General features: G+C 43.5%; 3 protein-coding genes across 5 annotated transcripts in view; 1 reads left to right on the top strand and 2 right to left on the bottom strand.

Moving 5' to 3' along the window:
• Positions 1 to 182: 182 nt before the first annotated feature.
• Positions 183 to 8,280, bottom strand: PGM3 (phosphoglucomutase 3). 2 transcript variants are annotated; one of them, XM_058021646.1, is made up of 13 exons: positions 8,092 to 8,280; positions 7,586 to 7,791; positions 6,699 to 6,883; positions 6,319 to 6,386; positions 5,890 to 6,023; positions 5,539 to 5,734; positions 4,577 to 4,734; positions 4,075 to 4,158; positions 3,352 to 3,450; positions 2,918 to 3,034; positions 2,654 to 2,776; positions 1,742 to 1,915; positions 183 to 1,146 (listed from the first exon to the last, which is right to left on the bottom strand). In XM_058021646.1, exons 2-13 carry the CDS (start codon positions 7,787 to 7,789, stop codon positions 1,060 to 1,062), a joined length of 1,629 nt encoding a protein of 542 aa, XP_057877629.1. In that variant the 5' UTR covers positions 7,790 to 7,791; positions 8,092 to 8,280; the 3' UTR covers positions 183 to 1,059. The 2 variants fall into 2 exon arrangements, with proteins under 2 accessions (XP_057877629.1, XP_057877630.1); XM_058021647.1 differs by lacking the exon at positions 2,654 to 2,776.
• Positions 8,281 to 8,694: 414 nt separating this feature from the next.
• Positions 8,695 to 12,819, top strand: RWDD2A (RWD domain containing 2A). Its single transcript, XM_058020524.1, has 3 exons — positions 8,695 to 8,721; positions 9,486 to 9,704; positions 11,238 to 12,819. Exons 2-3 carry the CDS (start codon positions 9,507 to 9,509, stop codon positions 11,913 to 11,915), a joined length of 876 nt encoding a protein of 291 aa, XP_057876507.1. The 5' UTR covers positions 8,695 to 8,721; positions 9,486 to 9,506; the 3' UTR covers positions 11,916 to 12,819.
• A 1,902-nt stretch (positions 12,820 to 14,721) lies between these two features.
• Positions 14,722 to 21,791, bottom strand: part of ME1 (malic enzyme 1) — a 154,925-nt gene continuing 147,855 nt past the window's right edge. For both annotated transcript variants that reach the window (XM_058020521.1, XM_058020522.1), the window contains exons 12-14: positions 21,302 to 21,475; positions 16,907 to 17,005; positions 14,722 to 15,077 (exon numbers count right to left, since the gene is read on the bottom strand). In XM_058020521.1, coding sequence (XP_057876504.1) covers positions 14,919 to 15,077; positions 16,907 to 17,005; positions 21,302 to 21,475 — 432 coding nt within the window. In that variant the 3' untranslated portion in view covers positions 14,722 to 14,918. The remainder of the gene's footprint in view (positions 15,078 to 16,906; positions 17,006 to 21,301; positions 21,476 to 21,791) is intronic.

The raw sequence follows: 21,791 nt of genomic DNA, 5'->3' as shown, positions 1-21,791 counted from the left end.
TGAAATACTTAATGTTGTATTTAAGTTAAATATTTGTAAATAAGAGAAGTTCTGGATGTGGCCTGAATCAAGTTTAAATATTGGTGGCTCATATTGATTATGGTGCCTACTATTTACAGTAAGTGTTTTGTTGTCTTGAGTTCTGTCTTAAAAAAAAATGGAAAAAAAATACAAGGTGCAATTTTTTCAATTTGTTTCCAATTTATTTTTGTCTTTTTTTAAAAGATCTATTGGAACTTGTGCTTATTGAATAACCTGTAAAATGTTATTATGGCAGGAGTTAATACAGGACTACAATGAACTGTTTGTCAGAGGCAGACACCCTGAACCAAAGTATGCCAAGGAGGATCCTGGTGTGTTTAAAACATTGCATCCTGTTGGGCCAGCCCCTTCATGGTGCTGGGGAGCAGTTAAGGCCACAGAAGACAAACTTGTCTCTGTCCCTTCCCTCTCAAGTGTGATTATAAATATTATTACTGCAAATCACTTTCTAAATCATGTCATAATGTATCTAATGGAGATAATACTGCAATAATAGATTATTATTTGCAAATATTCTTTTTCATTATATTGTTCCCCCCTCAAAATGAGGTGAACTGAATCTGAAATTGAGTGACAGCCTCTGTCTTACACTGTTTGCCCACAGCTGTTTGGGCTACTGGGGGGAAGGTGGGGATGATGATCCTGCAGCAGCCACTGTGAGCACAGTCACAGCAGAGCTCTGGGCATGCAGCCATGGCCAGTGCTCTGAGGGTGTGGGTCCTGGAGGTCAGGCACAATGTGACAATGAACTAAGCTGGGGCAGGGAGGGGCAGAATTCCTTCTGGACATGGCCATGGCTTGTCAAGAAGTTAGACAAACTTGGGGAACACGGAACAGCAAGAGCATCTCATGAAGAGGTAAGTTGATAAAGGAGGTTAAGAATAAGCAGAGTGATATTACACTCAGATCTGATCAATCCTTGCTACTCCCAGGAAGGGCTGGCTCTGTGCACAGCAGCACATGGTAAAATAAGTGATATTAAAAGATAAGGGAAGTTGTGTGCTTGAACTCCATTCATTATATAGGCTGGGGTGGTGCTCCTTTCCCACCAGCGAGGTGGAAAACAGCCAGGCTCACTTCATGGGCGAGTGCATCTGCATTCTCCTGTGGAATGTGGGAAAAGTTAGTTATGCTGCTGTCAGCATCAGAAGAATAGAGCAAATACATGATATTATGGCAAGCATTTTCCTGGAAATGTTGTGTTCCCTATATTGCTCCACCAGCCACTGCCATCATGCTGGCAGAGAAAAGCAGGTAGAGCGTGTGAAGTGGGGAGAGCAAAACCACTGCTTTTGCTGTCACCTTTAAGTTCAGATCTGGACTAATTTACAGCAGCCAGAATTTTTTTCTATTTTGCCTCTTATGAAATTGTGTAGTTAAGGACTGCTTTGGTAACTTTCTCCTTAACCCTGAGTTCTCAGAAGGCTGGTTGTCTTTTCAAAATCATCTGGTGTTAAATCTGCCTTTATAAACATTTATATTTTCATTTTGAAGATAAACATTGAGAACATTAAACATTACTTTTCTAAATAAAAGAAAATCCAAAGTGACTTCTTGTGATCACAGTCTTTTGTCCAAATTAAGCATTTGTTAAGTGTGATAAAATGAAAATGGAAGCAGACTTCCTTCATCACCCCCTGCTAGGCAGAACAGAGGATTGTTTAATGTGAACAAGCCCATAAATGAGTGAAGCTCTGACCTGTGTGTCTGCCTCAGCATAGATCCTGACGACGTCCTCTGTTCCCGACGGGCGGACAAACGCCCGGGCCAGTCTGTACTTGTGCACAAGGGCATCGATCTTCTCCTGCAGCCCTGGCGGCGTCAGCGCTCGCCTTTCTGCATCTGTGGTGTCAATAACACGCCTGTCTGCCACCTGTGGCATCAGAAACAGGATGAGGCAAGTTCAGGGCTGGCTATGTCTTGCTGCCTGGAGAGGAGTTCAGTTTGGGAGCTCATAAAGGGCTACTCAGACACTTGGGGGCTCCAGGATCCTGCAGCATCTGTTAACCAAGGCTTGAGAGGTGTCAGCTGCCCCTTTTTAAAAAAAGGGTCAGTTCTGAACATGCCTTCTTGGTCAGCTTGAAGTGAAGCTACAGTTTTTCTCAGTAGATCAGAAACTTAAATTGTTTCCTCCAGTTCAAACAGAGCCCAGAGCTTCCGTACTGTGTCTAACAGAATGCTGCCACATGGCACCTTCTGCTCAAGCTTTGTCAGAATGCTGGAAAGGATACAGAAGCAAAGCTTGAACATTCAAGTTATACAAACTGGCACAGCAAGAAAAATCCAGCTGTCCAGCAGGCAGAGGCCTTAGAAAAAACAGGATTTTTCTAATTTAAAAGTTGGAGTTTATTCTTAAGTTAAAATTTGAAGAGTTTTGGTCAAGTTTTTCCATTTAACCTAGTTGGCTATTATTTAATCTTTTTAAAAGTCATATTTCTATTTTAGTCCAAATGAAATTCTTGTCCGTTCTCCGGGTTTTTTCCCAGTTTCTTTGGCCTATTTCTGCCCTTTCATGGTCTGTTTCAGCTTTAAAATAAAGGCAGGCAAAAGATGCATGGAGCAGGGCCCCTGAGGCAGCTGTGGGGCTGAGCCAGCGTGGCTGGGGTCTCACCTGGACCTTGAGCAGCCGATTGGGAAGGTCGGCGTAGAGGGCGTCCCACTGCTGCACACTCAGACCCTTCAGAGCCAGGACTGCCTCAATCACCAGCATGTCCGACACAGCATCGCCAACAGTCTGCCAACAGCGAGGGGAAACACTGCAGCAGGGAGCACAGGGAGGCAGGACTTCCTCAGGAACCCCCCAGCAGCAGCCTGACAGGAGCTCACAACCTGGCTAACCCTGCCAACACTGTGCTCCAGTACTCTCAGCTTTTACCTGGTTAATCAGGTCAATCATGTTTTCAAGCATCTTTGCTGCTTCTCTTTTCTCATTATCTTTCTCCTCTTTTACCAGCTGTCGAATTTTAGTTTCAGCAGCTTTACTGAACAGTACCTAGAAGAAAAAGATAAGAGCTTGTCAAGATGAAACCAGGATATATGCAGTAGTGAGGACAAAACTTTTACCATCTAAGCCCAAACAGCCATCATTAATGTTTGCTACCAAGAATTCCCATCCCCCCATAAAGCACAGAGGAGCTGGTGGCAATGCTGTGATAGAGACAGAAGGAATAAACAAGTCTATTTTCAAACAAGGAGGAGAAGTCTTGTTTATAAAGCTAAGCAGAGAGTGAAAAGACCTCCTTCTCCAGGTAATTTAACTAAAATTTTGTACATAGTAGCTGATCATATGGATTACCTGCTCATACTTACTGTGCCATGTCCGTTTGCTTCAAAATAAACACCCACATCAAACTCCTGGGCCTTGTGGTGCAAGTGTTTCACTCCTGTTTTCACACAGTGCACAGGGACCTATAGGCCAAGGGTGTGCAGAGAACAACAGCAAGGTTACAGACTCTCCTCAGCAGGCTGGAACTGAGCTCCAGCCTGCAAGGGCTGTTCAAACTAACCCCTGTTTCATGGCCACTGAGGCCCCCGAGCTAAAATGCTCCACTATTTCTGCAGACTCAATTAAAAAAATACTTAATTTATTCCTGTGATGAATAAAGACTAAGAAATAAACTCCAAACCTAGAAAAACCCAATTTAGTTTATAGCTTCAGGGAACACACTAGATTCACATACAAACAGAAATAATACCTTCTCTCAATTCCTGAACGTTTAGCTAGCTGCAGAAAATGAATCAAAGTATCAAGGAGCCTCTACTCACTCACTTAGTTGCAAAGCTATAAAGTCCTCAGTTTGTTTAAGTATCAAGGGATTTAATTAAACATTTTTAAAATTAATAAAAGCTGACTAGAACTTTTTAAGCCCTGCTCCTTTGTGTCTCCTTTGCCACCAAGAATTTAGTCACTGCTGGAGGTTTGAAAGAGTAATTTATTTTTGCTTGATTTTAATTTTCCTAGCAATCACATTACAGTAAATTTACTTTTAAAATAAAAAAATGTAAACTACCTAGGAAAAACCCAGAGAATACCTTCAGTGTTTCCTGGAGGTAGCGTGTTGAATTCCCATTGGCATATGCTGTTTGCACCACTGCCATCTTGAAGTCCTGTTTCACCTGAGCAAACCAATAAACCAACTTTTACTGTCCAACAGGCACACAGCCAAACAAAAAGGATAAATGGAAAGATAATCAGAACTTGTAAATGTACAATTAAAATCCCGGGTACTAGAGGGAGGCACCAGCTCACTGAGAACTTCTGTAGCTTTAAAACAACATCAATTCTGTTCAAGTATTTGTACATCCCATGTTGACTTTTCTTGGGTTTGGCTGAAGCAGCTCTTGAAGCTTAGACTTTCCAAGCCCCTTTTTGGCCACAGCAGTGAGGTACAGGACAGATCTCTTTTTAAAGCTGGTTCACTTTAGGTAGATGTAGAGAGACCACATACCAAGCAACACAGCTTCCTTTATACTTTAGACTATTTTATACTTTAAAAATTAAAATGCCAGCATTCATTTCATATGTTAGAGTTACCTTGGCAAGAAGTTCTTTTAGGAAGATACTAATTAAAGTTGCTATTTTATCTCCATCGATCAGGTGAAAATGGTCAGCTGTGTCCTTATAATAATAAACAATTCTATCTGCATCACCATCAAATGAGCAGCATCTCTCATTGGGCTTCATGTCCAGCCCTAGTGCACAGAGTTACAAATGCAAGTTAAAGACAGGAAAATAAACAAAACCAGGTAATTTATTTCAGTGAGTGATTAGGAAAACACATTTTCTTTTCAGAGCACAGGTCTGCATACAAATGACTCCACTCAGGCACAGTTAAAGCCAGGATCCAGACAGGAGGCACAAGCATCCATCCCCAGCAGGCCCTGCCACTGTGCTGCTTCCAGCACTGCATTTCCCCAGTACACAACCAGAGTGGGAAGGGGAAGCAACACCATAACCTGGTGTTCAGATTTGGCCAGCAGCTGCAGTGAGAGGGTGCCTGTCCAATGGAGAACTCAGTTTAGCCTCACATAATCTCATATCCAAACCAGCCTGCTCTCCAAGTTCAGGACTTTGCTTTTATACAATTCTCAGAAAATGGACTGAAATCTTTTCCTCACTGGTTTCTGTCAATGAGTCAGCTGTTCATTAACCCAGCCCTTCTGCAGGAACCCGGAAAATGTTTCTTCATAATACAAAGGGGTAAAATAAATAGCACTAAGCCAGTCCTGACTGACCTTTGGACTCTGCCAGCTTAACACTCAGAAGAGACTGCCAAACACATTTCAGCCAGTCAGAGGGATGCTGTGCTCCTCCAAGCACTGCAGACCAACAGAGATGTGCCAAACCTGGCCAGGCTGTTCCCGCTTTCCATTGCCAAGGAGAGCCATTCATGCAGTCACTTAGTAAGAAACAGGGAGCTCCACCTACCCAAGGATGTGGACCCCTGCCAGACCCTGCAGAGGAGGTAAAGCAACAGAAAATTACTGACTACTCACCTCCAGGTGGTTTCTGGTGAACTTTCACAAAATCTGCACCACATAAGTGATTGAGCTTCTCCTTGGTTCCATCATTATATATGTGGAATAGCACCTCTTGTGGAAAGTAGGGCTTCATTTCTGACAGTTTCAGGGCTCCAATTCCATTGGCACAGTCAATCTTCAGGTGCCTCTGAAACTCTCCGGAGCAGTGAGACTTTGTGCAAGGGAAGAAGGGGCAAAGTGAACCATTACCCTAGAGAAACCACACCTAGAGCATGCTGAATTAGAAACTTCAGGCCCAAACAGGCTCACAAACACAAGAGATTAATTTTGTACATTTGCATGAAGACGACAACACCTTCTATTCACCTGTTTTATCAGTTCCATAAAAGCTTTGGAGAGTTTTTCATAATAACCTTCCAGTGTTGCTTTCCCATACTGCCCTTGGGTGTTTTGACAGCAGACCATGTAGTGGAGCTGTGGTGTTGTCACCAGACCATAATCTAGTGTGAAATAAAAGGAACAATACTCAGAATAGAATTGCAAATTAATTGCTGCTTGAAAGTCTTACAGTAAACAGACAAATGCAGTATAGGAAACACCTGTGGAATTTTTAAATTTTGTCTTATGAAAACTTTTATAACCCTCCCCTGCCCTGCCTTGCATGAAAGTCATACAACCACCCTGAAATAAAACTGTCACAAGCAAGGATGGAAATGTGTCTGGGCTGTTGTCCTAGGAGTCACATTTACATAAAAATACTTGAAACGAGTTTAGAATTGCAGAAGTGTAACCTACCATGGTACTGACCACCTAGAACCTGGATGCCATCTATAACTGACTGGGACAGCTTCTTGCTGCTTGGCCTGGAAAACAACAAGTACATCTGATAACCCTGGCAAAGGCATTCATCTGTGGACTCTATGGAAGGAAGCACATATGGGTGGAAGACTCTACAAGCTTCCTGCCACGAGATTTAGACTCACTGTGAAGAAATCCAAACCTTTCCCTGCTGTAGGCAATGCCCAATAAAGTCTGAAATCCAACACCCCCAGGGATTGCAAACACATGTAAAGTGCTGGGCACAGGTGACACCACACAGTGCCCACACAATTCCCCTGAAGACAGCACTGGCACTTCCATAAGAGCAGGATACAGCTACAGCCTTTTGTCATTACCTGGTGTCTCTGCCAATAAAAACTGAGGCATCTTTGTGCAGGTTCACTGCTGCTTTTTGGCAGATCTCAGTTATCACCTTCTCTAATTCTTGCTCCTCTGCATTTGCTAGTTGTGTGGCATACTCTTCCCAGGAAGGGTGCAGCATTTCTCCAAGAGGATCAACCAGCTTTACACCATTGTCTTCCTTAGCAGAAAAACAAAAGAACAGAAAATAGTGAGTCTAAAAGCGGGGAGCTAATAAAATCTTTTTGAAGACAGACAACACATGGTTCAGTCACACTGTTTCTTTAAAAGTGGAGAACTTCTGGGATGCAATAGCTTAGCTGTTTATTTAAACCTCCAACAAGCCCCCAAAGAAGCAGTATAACAAGCATACTGAGTAACCAACTCTTTCTCCCTTATAATTTTGGTGTGAAGTTCATTCAACATTAAAATTACATAAGAGGAGATTCTAACAACCTTCAGTGCTCTATAGCAGCTAAAGTTTAAATGCCTGGTTGGTAATCGCTGCATTTGCATGTTTATTTTTAAATCTTAATGATTTTACTCAAAGGTTCTTCTCTTCTCAATGTTACTCCTAGCTCCCCAACATTAGAAAGTTAAATTGCAACATGAAATGACTCTGTATTACACCATTTCCACACGAGAAAAAATCGCGCTTTTGTGTACAGGGGAAAAATAACTTCAGCGATACCAGAGGCCGTATTTACAGGGAGCAGGCTGAATGTTTTCAGCAGTCCCAGAGTCTTCAGGGTCTGGTTCTCTCAGTGCTGTGATGAGATTGATTCCAACAAACTGACCACATCTTCCCACCCTTCTACCAAAGCACTTCACATCATTGCACCGAACGGATGGCCTGTTTGAGGAGCGGGCAGTCCTTCCTTACTTCAGGGTTGTGAGACGCCGTGACCATGATGCCAATGGTCGCAGTCACGGCTTTGGAGCGGAGGGCGGCCAGGAGCCCCATGCGGAACACGACGTGGTCCAGGTGCTGGGCCGCGCTGCGGAACCCGGCCGTGCCGTAGTGCAGGGTCAGCCCGGCAGGCCGCGGGTGCAGGGCCGAGAACTTCCTGAGGGCTTCGGAATCCATCCCTGGGGAAGGAAGCGACACGGATGGCAGCGAGAGGGGACGGGCGGCTGGGAGCCGCCTCACGCCCCGGAGGCTGCGGTGCCCAGAGCGCTGCCAGCAATGCCCGGGCACCAGCGCCGGGAAGGAGCCTCTACCCTGCCCGGAGAGCAGCGGATAACAGCGGGATCAGACACGAGCAGGTCACGGAGGGACGGAGAGCCAGGATTCCCAGTCTGGATCCAGGGAGAGCCAGGATTCCCAGTCTGGACCCAGGGAGAGCCAGGATTCCCAGTCTGGACCCAGGGATCCGAACAAGTTCTCACCGTGACATCAGCCGCCCAGAGCGCTCGGCCGCGGCTCCATGCACCGACTGCCGAGCCCAAAGCAGCGCGTCCTGCTTCGCCAGGCGCTTGCAGGGCGGCGCCAGCGGTGTTCCCAGAGGGGCACCGTCACACAGACACCAGGCCGGGCGGCGGGGCCGGCCGGACACGTGCCCCCTGCACGGCTGCTTCCCTCGGGACCCCCGGCGATGGCGCGGGACGCGCAGGCTGGGACGGGACGTGTGGGACGGGACGGGATGAGTGGGACGGGATGGGTGGGGCGCAATCCCGCCGGAGCCACCGCCGCCGCACGCCCCGCACGGAGCCGGCGCGGCCCCGCCCACTCAAGGCCGGACCGACCAATGGCGGGCGGGTGGGCGGGGCAGTGCCCGCCGCGTGGCACTCGGGCCACGCCCCCGCCCGGAGCAGCGGCCGCGCAGGCGCCGCCCCGCCCGCCTGGGGAGCGGCCGGGAATGGCGGCGGGAGCGGCGGGAGCGGCGGGGCTGGCTGGGCTGGGCTCCCTGTGACAGCCAGCCCCGCACTGCTTCACTGACAGCGCGCTCGGATTACAAACTTGTCCCCCCAGTGCGCTGCTTTTGGCTGGGGCCGGGTTAATTTTCTTCCCAGCGGCTGGTACGGGGCTGGATTTGTGCTCAACACAGTGATGATGATGATGATGATGTGGAGATGTTTTTGTTATTGCTGGGCAGGGCTTACACAGAGCCAAGGCCTTTCCTGATTACTGTGCTGCCAGGCTGGGGAGGCTGGGGGAGCTTGGGAGGAGACACAGCCCGGACAGGTGACGGCACTGACCAAAGGGACATTCCAGACCATGGAACATCACGCTCGGTATATAAGGCAGGGAGGAAGGAGGAAGGGGAGGACGTTTGCAGCGACGGCGTTTGTGTTCCCAAGTGACCCTAAGGTGTGATGGAGCCCTGCTCTCCTGGGCATGGCTAACACCCATCTGCCCATGGGAAGCAGGGAATTCATTCCTTGCTTTGCTTGTGTGCGCGGCTTTTGCTGTCCCTATGGAACTGCCTTTATCTCAACCGGTGAATTTTCCGCCCTTTTACCCTTCCGAATCTCCCCGATCCGCGGGTGGCGGGGCCTGGCTGCCGGCTGGCGGAGAGCCCCGACACGCAGCCAGCGCGGGGTGTATGTGCTGATAGATCCCGTCAATAACGCCCCTCTGCCCGCACCGCAGCGCGGGGCTCCGTTCCTTTCTCCATCGCTGAGCCCGGCAGGGCCCGCAGGCTCCTCCCGACCGCCCCTGCCCGGCTGCTGAGGCTGTGTTTAGCCAAACTCTGCCCTTGAAGGATCGTGGGGCTTCCCTGGGGGGCTGAACCTCGCCGTGTGCCAAACCGCGGGGTTTGACTGCAGTCCTCTCGTTGCAGGCGGGCGCGGAGGGCTGTGCCATGGCTGCCACGGTGCAAGAATGCCTGGAGCTCCAGCTGCTGGAGGTGGAAATGCTCCTTTCCATGTTTCCCAAGAGAGGAGAATTCAGCGTGGATGCGGATGCCGTGCCCAGCATCCAGCGCTACCTGAGGAATGCTGGCGGAGCGCTGCCCCCGCAGCTGGAATATCGCATCGCGCTCGATGTCGGGGAGGCCAAGGTGAGAGCTGCCAAGGAGCCTTGGTCATGGGTGCTCTTGTCTCTACGTCTTCTGCACACACCAGAAAAGGCTGCCCGGAAAAAAGGGGGTTAAAAAACCACCACATTTTTTTGCTCTTTGAGAAGTCTAGAGTAATAGAAAATCTCAGCTGCTGCTAACATCTGTGTTGGAAATATAATATTGTAAAAATAGCCCCAAATGGCAGACTGCAATTATGAGGAGTCACAAGAACACAAAAACAAAACCAGCCTTTGAGCAGAGAACCCCAACTCTCAGTATAAGGAGTTACAACAGTTTAACTGATTGAGGAAAGGGATTGAACTAATTGGTGTAAATACTTGCACAGAGAACACAGGTCTGAGTGCATACTAATTGTCTGTTCTCAATTTCTAATGACTAGAAATTGAGAACAGACAAACTCAGCCTGAAAGCCATTTTCCATGGAATGAAGGTAATCAAGCATTAGAACAATTTACTGGGTAATGAGATGGCCTCATGATTTTTTGTAAACTTTAGGTACAAACTTAGGTATCTTTCTAAAATGCACCCTTTCACCAACCTACAAAGAGAAGTTTTATGAACCATGTGGGGAGGGCTTGTGTAGGAGTACTGGGGTTTTTTTCCATAGCAGATTGTCAAGGAACTTGGAAAGATAATTAGTCATTTTATGATTCACTGCTCTCTACAGGACTATCATATGATTGTGCACTGAAGTGAGTACCCCCTAACAGTGTACAGGAGCTTGAAGCACTGAGGACACATAAATCCTTCCCTGCTCTTGGACTAGAGGCAGAGTTCAGCTGCCAAAGAACTGTAGTGCTCTGTTTGAAGGCACTGTAGGGATAATCAAGAGAAATTCAACAGCCCTGTGTTTATAAGAGATGAGATAAGATAAACTTGGGGTCTCCCTGACCTGAAATGTACATAAATCTTTAAATCCCCTATAATCCTGACTCCTCTTTATGGTGAATACTTCCTTAAAATAATGGTAACACACAGAATCACAGAATGGTTTGGGTTGGGAGGAACCTTAAAGGGCAAGTTATTTCCAACACTCCTGCCACGTGTCTCTATATGCAGTAGGTACAATCACAAACACCATTCCATGTAACTCTTGGCTTTTTTTTCAAGCAGCTGGGCTGAGTTCATTAGTCATTGTATTTGGTAAGGGATGAGATTTACAAAAGTCCTTGACTCCAAGAGTTCATTGCTGTAGCAACACTGAAATATCCCTGGAGGGTAACTGTGTACCTTCTCCCAAGCTACAGCATTAGTTCTGTGAACAGCACAAAAGCTGCCTGGATATCATGGGAAGTGTTGTGGAAGTGGCAGCATGATGCAACACAAGGAAAGGAACAGACAAAAGAATGGGTTATTGGGACAAAAGGGAAGTGGGAATAGTTCCAGTCAGTAGGATGCTGCAATCTTGATTACATCTACTCATAATCTGCCTCTGTCAGGGAAGAAGAATCTAGTGTGTCTTCAGTAGCTGCAGAATTAATCTTTTCTCTGTGTGTGTCTTCTGTTTTTAAGGTAAAGGTGGAGTTGCAGGTTCTCCTTCCTCATATGTACCCTCAGGTGGCTCCTCAGCTTTTTGCCAGATCAGATGCTCTGCACAGACAGCAGCAGCTGCAGCTCAATACTCGTCTCACGTCTCACATCAGCTCTCTGGATCCAGGAGATCTGTGTGTGTGTGAGGCTGTGCAGTGGGTGAAGGACAACACCCTGCCCTTCTTGGAAAACTGTCAGGCCTCGTCTGAGTGTGCTGCTGAAGCAGCCAGGGCTAAGGAAATGCTGCATCGCATGTGGATCTACAGCCATCACATATACAGGCAGGAACTGAGGAGGAAGATTTTTGACTGTGCAAAGAAGTTAAATCTGACTGGCTTCTGCCTGACTGGCAAACCTGGTGTCATCTGTGTGGAGGGACTCCAGGAAAACTGTGAAGAGTTCTGGCGTGTTATTAGGTATCCCAACTGGAAGCACATTTCGTGCAAGCATGTGGAGAATATAGAAACGGAGGGAAGCATTGATAACCTTCGTCTCTTTCACGGTTTTGAAGACCTGCAGTTTCAGGCACATGGTGATTATGGCCTGAGGAATGACTATCACATGGATCTTGGCCAGTTTCTAGAATTCCTGAAACAGCATCAAAGTGGACACATTTTTCAGATTTTATTTGGTGTTGAAGGCAAACTTTCAGACAATTGAGAGAAACTGTTTATAAAGAGTTCTAATTCTGGAGAGCAAGAGGTGTTGCTAACACTGAAATATTTTGCCTTACAGCTACTGTGAAAAAGGAAACTTTTAACATCTGAGATGAATGGTTCAAGTAGTTCACCTCAGCTTTTGTGCTGAAGTGCCACATATTTTTGAGACGTGTTCACTGATTTTCTAAGACTCTAAAACTGGCATTTATCTCTGTGAGCCATGCCTGATAAATATTCCACCGTGTGTTGGGAATTATACACTTCTGTCTGCTCATCTGTACTGTGCTGTGTGAATTTCTTCCCATCTTATCTGAACCCACTCTCTTTCAGTTTAAAACATTCTCCCTTGTCTTGTCACTACATGCACTTGTAAAAAAGTCCTTTCTCTTTTTTGTAGGCTCCCTTCAGGTACTAGAAGGTGCTGTAAGGGCTTGCCAAACCCTTCTGTCCTCCAGGCTGAACAATCCCAATTCTCTCAGCCAGTTGTCATAGGAGAGAGATGCTCCAGCCTTCCGATCATTTTTTGTGTCCATCCTCCTCTGGACTTGCTCCAGCAGGTCTGTGTTCCTTTTACGTTCACGTCCCAGAGCTGGATGCAATGATCTGTTTGGGCTCTCACAAAAGTGGAGTGGAGGGTGAGAATCACCTCCCTCAGCTGCTGGTCACGCTGCTTTGGATGCAACCTAGGATTCAGTTGGCTTCCTTGGCTTCAGGTGCACATCACTGGCTCATGTTGAGTTTTGTGTCTCCCAGTACCAAGTCCCTCTCCTCAGGGCTGCTCTCAATCCATTCTCCACCCAGTTTGTGTTTGTGCTTGGGACTGCCCTGAGCCACGGGCAGGATCTTGCACTCAGCCTTGTACACAGACCCACCTCTCCAGGTCCCTCTGGATACCATCCCCTTCCCTCCAGTGTGCTGACTGCTCCACGTGGCTCGGTGCCATCAGCAAACCTGCTGGGGGTGCAGCTGGTCCCACTGTCCCTGTCACTGACAGCAGTGTTAATGCCAGCCCCTGAGCAATGCCAGTCCTACTGGTCTCCACTTGGACATCATCCATTGACTGCAACTCTGCAACCAACCATCCTTAGCCACCGAGTGGTTCATCCATCAAATCCATGTCTCTTCAGTTAAGGATGTCATGAGGCAAAGTGTGTCTGGTTATGTTAATAACAATTTTTCATCTGTTCAATTCATGGCATTTTATGTTTACACTGTTAGGCCAAACACCTTGGAAATGAAAATGGGTCAGATGAGACAAAGTTTAGTTTTCCCCATTACATAAGGAAATACATGTAAAACACAGAAAATAGGAAAAAGCCCCTATATGTGTAAAAAAAAATATATATTTAATATTACGTAAAAATACAAATAACTTGAAGAATCCTTTCTTATGTAAAATTAGTATGGAGAGAATTTTCCAGCAGCTTGTGAGGGGCAATGCTGTTAATGGTTCATCAGGCAGTGTTTTCCTGCAGGGAAGCATGCTGAGAGTGGATGTGGAGGGTGAGTGTCCCGTTTGTAATGCATGATCATATTTATAATAATATATATAAATATAATATGTAGTTGAAGAACACTACTAAAAAGTCCCCTGGAAGGGCCACCACCTCCCACTCTGTGCCTGAGTGCCTTCATGTGCAAAGGGGTACCAAGCAATAAAAGCAGACTCACTGCTGAGCTGCACCCCTCCAACAGCCAGGCACTCAGCAGCAGCTGCTTAAAGACTGTGTTTCAGCACACTTAGCTGATGACAACATAAATAACAGATATTATTTTATTTCAAATTAAATACAAGGAAGTGTTTTAATACCTTTCTCACAATAGCAATACATTGAAATGCAGAGTGTTTCTGGTTGCTCAGAATATGATTAATGTCTCTTCCTTCACTGTGGTAGGTTGTGGTAGGTTGTACTGTTTGTGTGATCATAACTTCTGCCAAAAGCACAGTGAGGCAAAAATGTTGACACATTCCCATTAGGCAGTGAGGGAGAAAGTGCCTCTCTTTCTGAATTTGGGACCTGTAAACTGCAGCTGTGACAGAGCTGAGGGGCTAGACAAATAAAATTAGTATTTGGTTTTCTAGAGATAATCTCTCTTGTAAAGATTAGAGAGAAACAGAAATGTTCAAGTATCCTTTTTTTCCCAGAACCATCCAGAAAATATAGTACATTTTTCTTGGAGTGGTAATTGTTTAACAACTAATAATTCCTCAAAGTCTATTCCTGGCATTTTGATACTCCCTTTTTGTCAAGAACGTGGAGTTCAAAAAGTTAGGCCAAACATTTGCAATGATCAGAACAGTGGTTATCTTGGTGGGGGAATTAAATCCTTGATCTTATACAGAACATTACCTTAGCTAACATTAAATGTTAGTATTGTTAAATGTTATTCTTAGCAATGGTAAAATGTTCTGATTAGATGTGAACAAAAGGTTCTGCAGATTTGGTTCTTCTAGAAAATTTTCATTTCATAACTCCACACAAGAGTGACCAGTAAGTATTTTCTCTGGAATAAAAAATTCTAACCTTATGGTTGTTTAAAGTTTGTTTTGTTGGTTGTTTTTTTTTTTTTTTTTGTGTTTTTTTTTAATAATAAGTTCACAAATTATGCAAATTACACTGTGACTGTAATGGATAAAATACCAAATGTATTTTTAATTGACCATTTATCTGCTTCAGTACCCATTGATGTTTGTGACAAAACTGTTGACTCAAGATATAACCATTTCTTTTTTTCAAAGAAATCTGTCAAACTGTAGTGTAGGATATCTCAATTAAAATAACCATCAAAATAACCAAACACAAATATATCTCTCAGATTAATTTTTATTTTCTGATGTATAATTGACGTCGTCTTGATCTGAGTTTCTAACCAACTACTATGAATTAGAAAAAGTTTTCTGCATCTTAAAAAATTAGCAATTCATAGGCTTTCTAGGCAGAAACAACTTTAATACTTTAATGCTTTTTAAGTGCAGCTGATTTGTTTGTTCTTCATGAAATATTTACAGTTTCACTTTCATGGCCTCTTCAGGCCAGGTGTAGGAGTCAGCCACAAAGCTGTTGTAGTCAGTGCTGTACACCTGAGAGCGGATGAAGGCCTCGAGGTCCTTGGGTTGAGGGTAGGTGGAGGCAGTCTTATTCCTGTAGGCTTCTTCTGCGAGCTGGAGAGAGGCATTAAAATCCCAATTAGTGCTCATAAACTATCTGAGTACACTTAACAGGATATAAAAGTAGGACTTAGTTCAAAATCAAGATGAGACTTGGCCCTCTCTGGTGCTGGCAGTCACCTGTGCTCTCACTGGCTGCAGGTAAGCACCCTGTGAATTAGACTACAACAGGATAATGTTTGAGTTTAAGTGGGTCTGACTTGGGCTACTTTTGAACAGGATTATGTGTTCAGACTGTTACAAACACAGTGCTCCTCTCTGCACTGTCTTAGCTTTCACTGTGCAGTGGTGGATAAAATATTCCACAAGCCCCAAGCACTGAGATACAATTTCTGCTTTTCTCTCATCATTTTATCCTGGTTTACAATCTTCCCAAAGCACTGTAAGAAAAGTATGATTTGTTCAAAGCTTCCATGCTCCTTACATATTAGAGAAGTTTAGTATTTGCCATAGCTTGATAATATGCTTCAAAAAAAGTAAACACATGGGAAAAAATAGTCCTATGCAGTGCACAGAATGGCTGGGGGAAATACAAATATTTGCTTGCTCTTTTCTCCCCCAGATCATACCAAAGTGAATCAATTATGCATCACAAATACAGCTGCACAAAAATTAAGTTTAGAAGGGGTTGGAGCTCTCTCAACACATCAAAGTAGCCTCTCACACCTGAAGATCACCTACTTGAGAAACAAATATCTTCAGACTGAACATTCATCTGTGAAACAAAGGAAGTCTGGCAGACAGGTTTTATGCAGCACTGTGAAAAGATCTGCTTGAAACTATTTGGCAAACACTCCAATGCTCCTCCTTTGAATAAAAGGGAGATGTTCTTCTTCCTGCTTTCCTTAGCTCTCTTTAAAACAGAAATGTTCTAGTTTGGTGAGAAGCTGAGACCCCAAATTGCCTTATTAAGACTTCTTTTCTAGGATTAATCTGAATCCCAACTCAATTTGATTGAGAAGCACTTTGGGTGTTTATATAAGCATATCTTCAGGTCTGTGCACGTAATTATTGTGGTTGAATAGGGTCTGAATTCATACCCAATGCTTGGTATTCCAAAATATTTTGATAGTGTTCCTCTCCTGGAAAAGGCAGAGGCCTCTTGGGTTGGGTTGTATGAGCCAGAATAAGTATTTTCAGGAATAAAGTTTCAACAGAGAACAAGCAGAAGGAATCACTTAGTAACATTTTCCTTCTTTTGTATTTTCTGTAACATGCACAAACAGAGGAGGAATTTCTATCACTGTGTTTCTGCCAACGCAAGAGCCTGTTTGATTTTGCCTGAGGAATTTATGTAACATTTTCACATCTACAGAGCAGAGTTACTACTTGCCTAAGAAGACATGAACTTTGAGAAGGATTTTTCCTTTTCTTAAATACACAGAATGAGAGAAGCTATGGAAACTGTTTCATGTATGAGGGTTCCTTGTTATTCTTTCAAAAGCATATGAAGAGGAATTATTCACAGTAAGGTGACAAAGAGAGAAAAGAATAATTTTAGGAAAAAAGGTCACAGAGGACAAACAAAAAGTTGAAAGTGATAACCATGAAGGGGCACAAGCCCTTCAGCTGTGCAGTTGGCATGACTGTGGTGAACAGCAGAATCTGTGCTCTACAGACATACATGCTTGGTGTAGATCCACAGCTCTCCTTGTATTTGGATTGCCTTTATATTTCTGAATTTAAAATTTAATTTTGAAACTGCTGCATGTCCAATAGGGATTCACATAAACCAACTTGTGTGAAGGTGTGTTAGGTGATAAAATCAAACCATGTAGAGCTGGTGGGAAGACAAAAAGCCACAAAATGCTGAAATTACTTACCCTCACAGCAATTTTCAGTGACACGTCCTGAATAGTGACTAATGGAGGGTAGAGGCGACCTTCCTGTAAATTCTCTTCTGTAACTTGCTGTGCTATAACCTGAAATAATACAAAAATTTGTAACTTGATATGCAGATGCAGCTGTAGCTTTATTAGACAGTGACACTGTCTTTAGCAAAGAAATGTTTCTGCTTTGGCAAATTCCACAGACACTGCTTAATCCACCTAGACAGCATTTTTAGAACCACCTTTGCCATTAGGAGAAGCTACACAAGAATTAGAAATGTCAGAAGTTATGCCTTTTTCTCACTCAGACAATAAAAGCTACTTAAGTCTTGAATAAATTCATGACAGACATAAACTAGCAAATAGTTCATTGTGAGATAGAAATTCCAGCCAACAATTGCAGTTGGCCCAAAGACTTCTAAAATATAAAGAAGCACCAGTCATTCTGACAGCTGTCACATTAACCTGTGCAGGGAACAGAACTGAAACCCTTAAGTGTAAAATGCTCTGGAAGAAATTACTGGCAGCTGGTATTTTTGCTATCAGTAGCTACTATTTGTTTGTCATTTGGGGACTTGAAATAGCCTTTCAGGGTGGTCCAGATGTGGACAGAAGGAAAGCTCTGCTCTGGATAACATCTGGTGGAGCCCTGTATTACACACCAAGAGGTTCTGAAAACACCAGGGAAGTCCAGGAAACACTGAGAGTTAAAACTGATAAAAAAGCCCAAAGAGAAAGCAAGAAGTGCACTTTTGAGGGAATATTCTAGGAAGATACTTGAAACAAAGCACAAACAAAACTTCCCACAGTTCCTGTCACATCAGGTAATAGGACCCTGTACATATGCTTGTAAACATCTAGGACTGCATCAGAACTGGATGCATCTCTTCCAGCAGAAATAGGTAAAAAGTTTGAACTAAAGTAACTCCAGGTTCAAAAGAACTCAGTGTTCTCTTGTGCAGTCTAACTAGAATGTTTGTAGCTGTCCTAAGTTCTTCCATTTGGAGTTAAAATGCTGACAAGAGCAATAGGCTCTTGAATATAACAAGGGAAGAAAAAGTATTTGTTTACATTTAAACCTGATCTTGAGAAATACACCAGAGAAAAACCCTCTAGGGGGAGCTAAGAGAATGTAAAATCAAGTTACTGCTCTTCCTAACAGCGACCAGGTTATTTCAAAATGATACAGAGCCCTTTGATGTGCATCTGAATGTAAGGAGGCACTCACAACATGAGGTCTCTGATGTTAACAGCATAAGAGGGCTCTGCAGCAAAGATGAAAGCTGAAGAAATCAACAGCAAGTTGCTCTTACTGCAATGCATCACTGAAAATTAAAGGTTCAGGAGTGGAGTACTTCTCTTTTGTGATTCTGCTTTTGATAGAAGGCAAGGCACAAAATATTTGGGCAGTGCTCAAAGTGGAGAGGTAGCAAGGTCAACTGTACAGATGCCATGCTGTTCCTTCAGACACACTCCTGTAACAGCACTGAAAACTATGCAAAAACACAAACCCAAGCATTTCCAAAGAGAACAACACCCTCTTCATGTGCTGCTTGAAAAACACTCCTTGAGAACATCAGATCAGTGGTAGGAAAAAAAAAAAGATGAATCTACATGTGGGATTACTGAGAAAATAAGAGGTGCCACAGAAAACATAATTGTGCCAATGTGTAAATCCAGAATGTAACACCAATTTGAGCAAGGTGTGTTTTTTCTCCACATACTTCAAACAAGAATGGGGTAGAATCATGAGGGGGTATAGAAAATAAAAAGATGATAATTTTTTTTTTTTGATCAGGGAAAAAAAAAATATAGACTTGGAAGAAAAAGAGAAGTCTGAAAGGAAATGCAAAAGACAACTGAAGGAGAATATTTCTTATGGTGCTGTAGGGAAACCAAATCATCAAAGAGCAGAAAATCCTGAGTTTCTTTTTCCACAGGATTCATAATTAAAGTTTGACACTAATTGACAAAAGATGTTAAAATGTATAAACATGTTTAAAAAGCCACTAGATTCATTTATGAAGGAAAAATCCTTACAGGGACAAAACATCCAGCACGGGAAGGCCATTCAGTAAATGTTGTCAGAATCTGAGAAGCCATTTCAGCAGAAGGATCACTCTGTATTTCTCTCATTTATCCTCTTTTCCTCAGCTTCTGCTAGTGATTGCTTTCACAGGAAGATATAAAGCTGTTTGGGTCCTAGGTACCACCCAGCATGGCTATTTTCATGTTTTAAATATTAATTAATTAAAGTTTTTAACAGAAAAATTAACAAAGCCTTATTGCAGAATCTAAAGTAAAGGCAACCAAGACAAAACGGCATAAAGCAAGTGGGGGCATCTTGGTTCTTGGAGGACATATTCTCCATAATGAAAAGATTTTGTAGGATTATTTCTGAACTAAAGTGCAGGTCACACATGCAGGACTATTTCATTAGTTCATAATTCTCTGCCTCTTTTGTTGTGTTTGGTAGGACTTAAAATAATAGGCAATATCCCTTGTCATCACAGAACAAATGCCCACAGTCAAGAGGTATTACAGCTTACAGTACCTTAGATTTATCATCCAAAGTCAAAGTTGCACTCTATTTTACTTGGCAGGAAGAAAAGAACATTGAAATCAAAATCTGTTCTAGTTACAACAGATACTTATTTGTGACTTCAATCAGATTTAATTGGAGAAATGGCAAAGCAAGAAGCAGGAGGTGCCGACATGCAGCTTGGGCTGCTTCCTTTTTATCATTTCTTTTTTACAGGTAAGCTACCTTGGCAATCTAAGAAGGTCCCTCTACCCAAAATGCATGGGTTTGGTTCTATAAATTTTGCAGCATTTGGGATGCTTCAATTTCAAATGAGGAATAGCAAGCACTATTCTAAAACCCCCATGAAACTGATTTTATCCTTCCAGTATAAAAGCCAAGAACATAAACCAAAACCAGCACATTTCCTTTTGCTTTGCAGTGTCATTATTCAGCTAGGGGCTTTCACAGCCCTGACACCTCTTCTGGCAGACCCCTGTGGCACCCATCAGCTCAGCTCAGCTCAGCCAGGCCCCCAGCCCCTCACATGGAGGGGGAGACCAGATGTGAAAGACCTGAGCTGGGAGCAGCAAGGGAGCAGCTGCTCAGGGATCCTGCCACCAGCAGAACTTTCTATGCAAGACAAAACCCACATTTTTATATGTCAAACTTTTCTAAAGATTATACATGGGGATGGCAACTGTATAGCAAAACCTGCACCAAAGAGTCAGGAAAGAATGACTACCTCAAGTGAGAATTTAAAAGCTTCCTCACAATTTCTGCTACTATTTAACTTCCCTGACTGTTACATTTCTTTGTTCAGAACTGATTTTTTTTCTGACTTCATAGACTGTCACAGGAAACACAGTTCAATCCACACTTGTGCCACCTTTTGTCATTAGCTCTCACCATACAGGAACCATTTCACACATACCAAAAGGAAGCAACCTCTACAATGAAGTTGGACAACTCTGACACAGCAGTTTAGACCAGGAAGTGAGGATCACCATATCCAACTGAAATTACAGGGGAGGATTTTAAGGGAAGATATAATTATCCAAAGGCTTAGGAGATGGATCATTGCCCTTTTATGATGGTTAAAGCCAGTGGAGACAGGCTGGGCTTTTTACTAATTTTAAAGATGGAAATTGTGAATGTCTTTCTCACAGAGGACAGGCTGTTAGCAAACCCCTTTGAAGATGCCACAGCATGCACCTTAAAAAACCTCTGAAAGTCCAACAAGGACAGCATGCAAATGCCCATCCCTTAAGAAAGCTCTGTATGACCTACTGCCATAGGATCACACTGCCCAACAGCTGCCCTTGAGTGAGAGCCAAGGACCACTTTCTTCCCTTTAAACCATGAAGAGCACAGAAGGAGCAAGAATCTGGAATGAAATATTCCTTAGAGAAGCTGCAGGAGCTGAGTAATGCATTCACATATCTGCTAATTGGTGCAGCTTTTTTTCCCTTTTATTTTTAATTGTTTCATAATTCAAATTCAAGCAATTTTGTAAGCGAAAGACTCACATGAGTCACCCCAAAGCTACTAACATCAATAATAATAATAATTCCTTTCAATCTACAATTAAACCTATGTGCCTGTGCATGCAAACTGTACACCTGCAGTAACACTGTACTGAAATCTTTCTTTTTTTTTCCTTCCCAGCAGAAGGTACAGTTTATGTCAGGTGTCCCTAGGCCAAGTGTTAACTTTTTAAAATGACTTGTCCAAATACAATTTATAAAATAAAGGCCTTACACAGAAAGCAGTATTTTGCCCATTGTAAAGTTTAGCTCTTTCTGTTTAATTGCTCATTAATACTAAGTCACTAAATTAAGGAATTTAAATAATCTTGTATACAGTACCTCAGCAGTCGTGAGGAATACATTCTCATCAATATGTCTCATTCCACATGAAATAACACCAAGGGCAACTCCTGGGAACACATAGGAATTGTTACCCTGTCCAGGATAGAGAGTTTTTCCACTTGGAAGAGTGACAGGATCAAAAGGACTTCCACTGGCAAAAATCCCACGTCCCTAAATTGTAAGAAGAAAAAGAAAGCACATTAATTGAGAGATTGATGTTGAAATATTTCTCACATCTTTTTAAATATCCATCAGTAAATATCCATTTAAATAATGTGAAAGCTGGGCTGAATCTATTTAGCATCTATTCTGAGAGGGTGTTCGAGCTGTTTGCCTGAATATGTCTCAAGAACATCAGGACACAGATCCTGGAGATCACTGGTGATTCTCTGTGGCTCTCTAACCCGATCTGTACCATTTAAAAGGAGGGAAACTGAAGCCAGCAGTCATTATTCACTTTGTGCATCCATGCCAGAAGAAGCTCCAT

The sequence above is a fragment of the Melospiza georgiana genome, chromosome 3, assembly GCF_028018845.1.
Source record: "Melospiza georgiana isolate bMelGeo1 chromosome 3, bMelGeo1.pri, whole genome shotgun sequence".
Classification (NCBI taxonomy): domain Eukaryota; kingdom Metazoa; phylum Chordata; class Aves; order Passeriformes; family Passerellidae; genus Melospiza; species Melospiza georgiana.
Note: the sequence above shows the minus strand (reverse complement) of the source record. Positions and strands in the feature narration are given on the sequence as shown.

Coding starts and splice junctions, on each gene's coding strand:
- PGM3 (XM_058021646.1), bottom strand. CDS start 7,789: ATGGATTCCGAAGCCCTCAGGAAGTTCTCGGCCCTGCACCCGCGGCCT. Junction 3,035..3,351: donor AAGCAAACGGACATGGCACA/GTAAGTATGAGC, acceptor TTTTTCTTCTAG/GTACTGTTCAGTAAAGCTGC. Junction 2,777..2,917: donor TGATTGACCTGATTAACCAG/GTAAAAGCTGAG, acceptor CGCTGTTGGCAG/ACTGTTGGCGATGCTGTGTC.
- RWDD2A (XM_058020524.1), top strand. CDS start 9,507: ATGGCTGCCACGGTGCAAGAATGCCTGGAGCTCCAGCTGCTGGAGGTG. Junction 9,705..11,237: donor TCGATGTCGGGGAGGCCAAG/GTGAGAGCTGCC, acceptor TCTGTTTTTAAG/GTAAAGGTGGAGTTGCAGGT.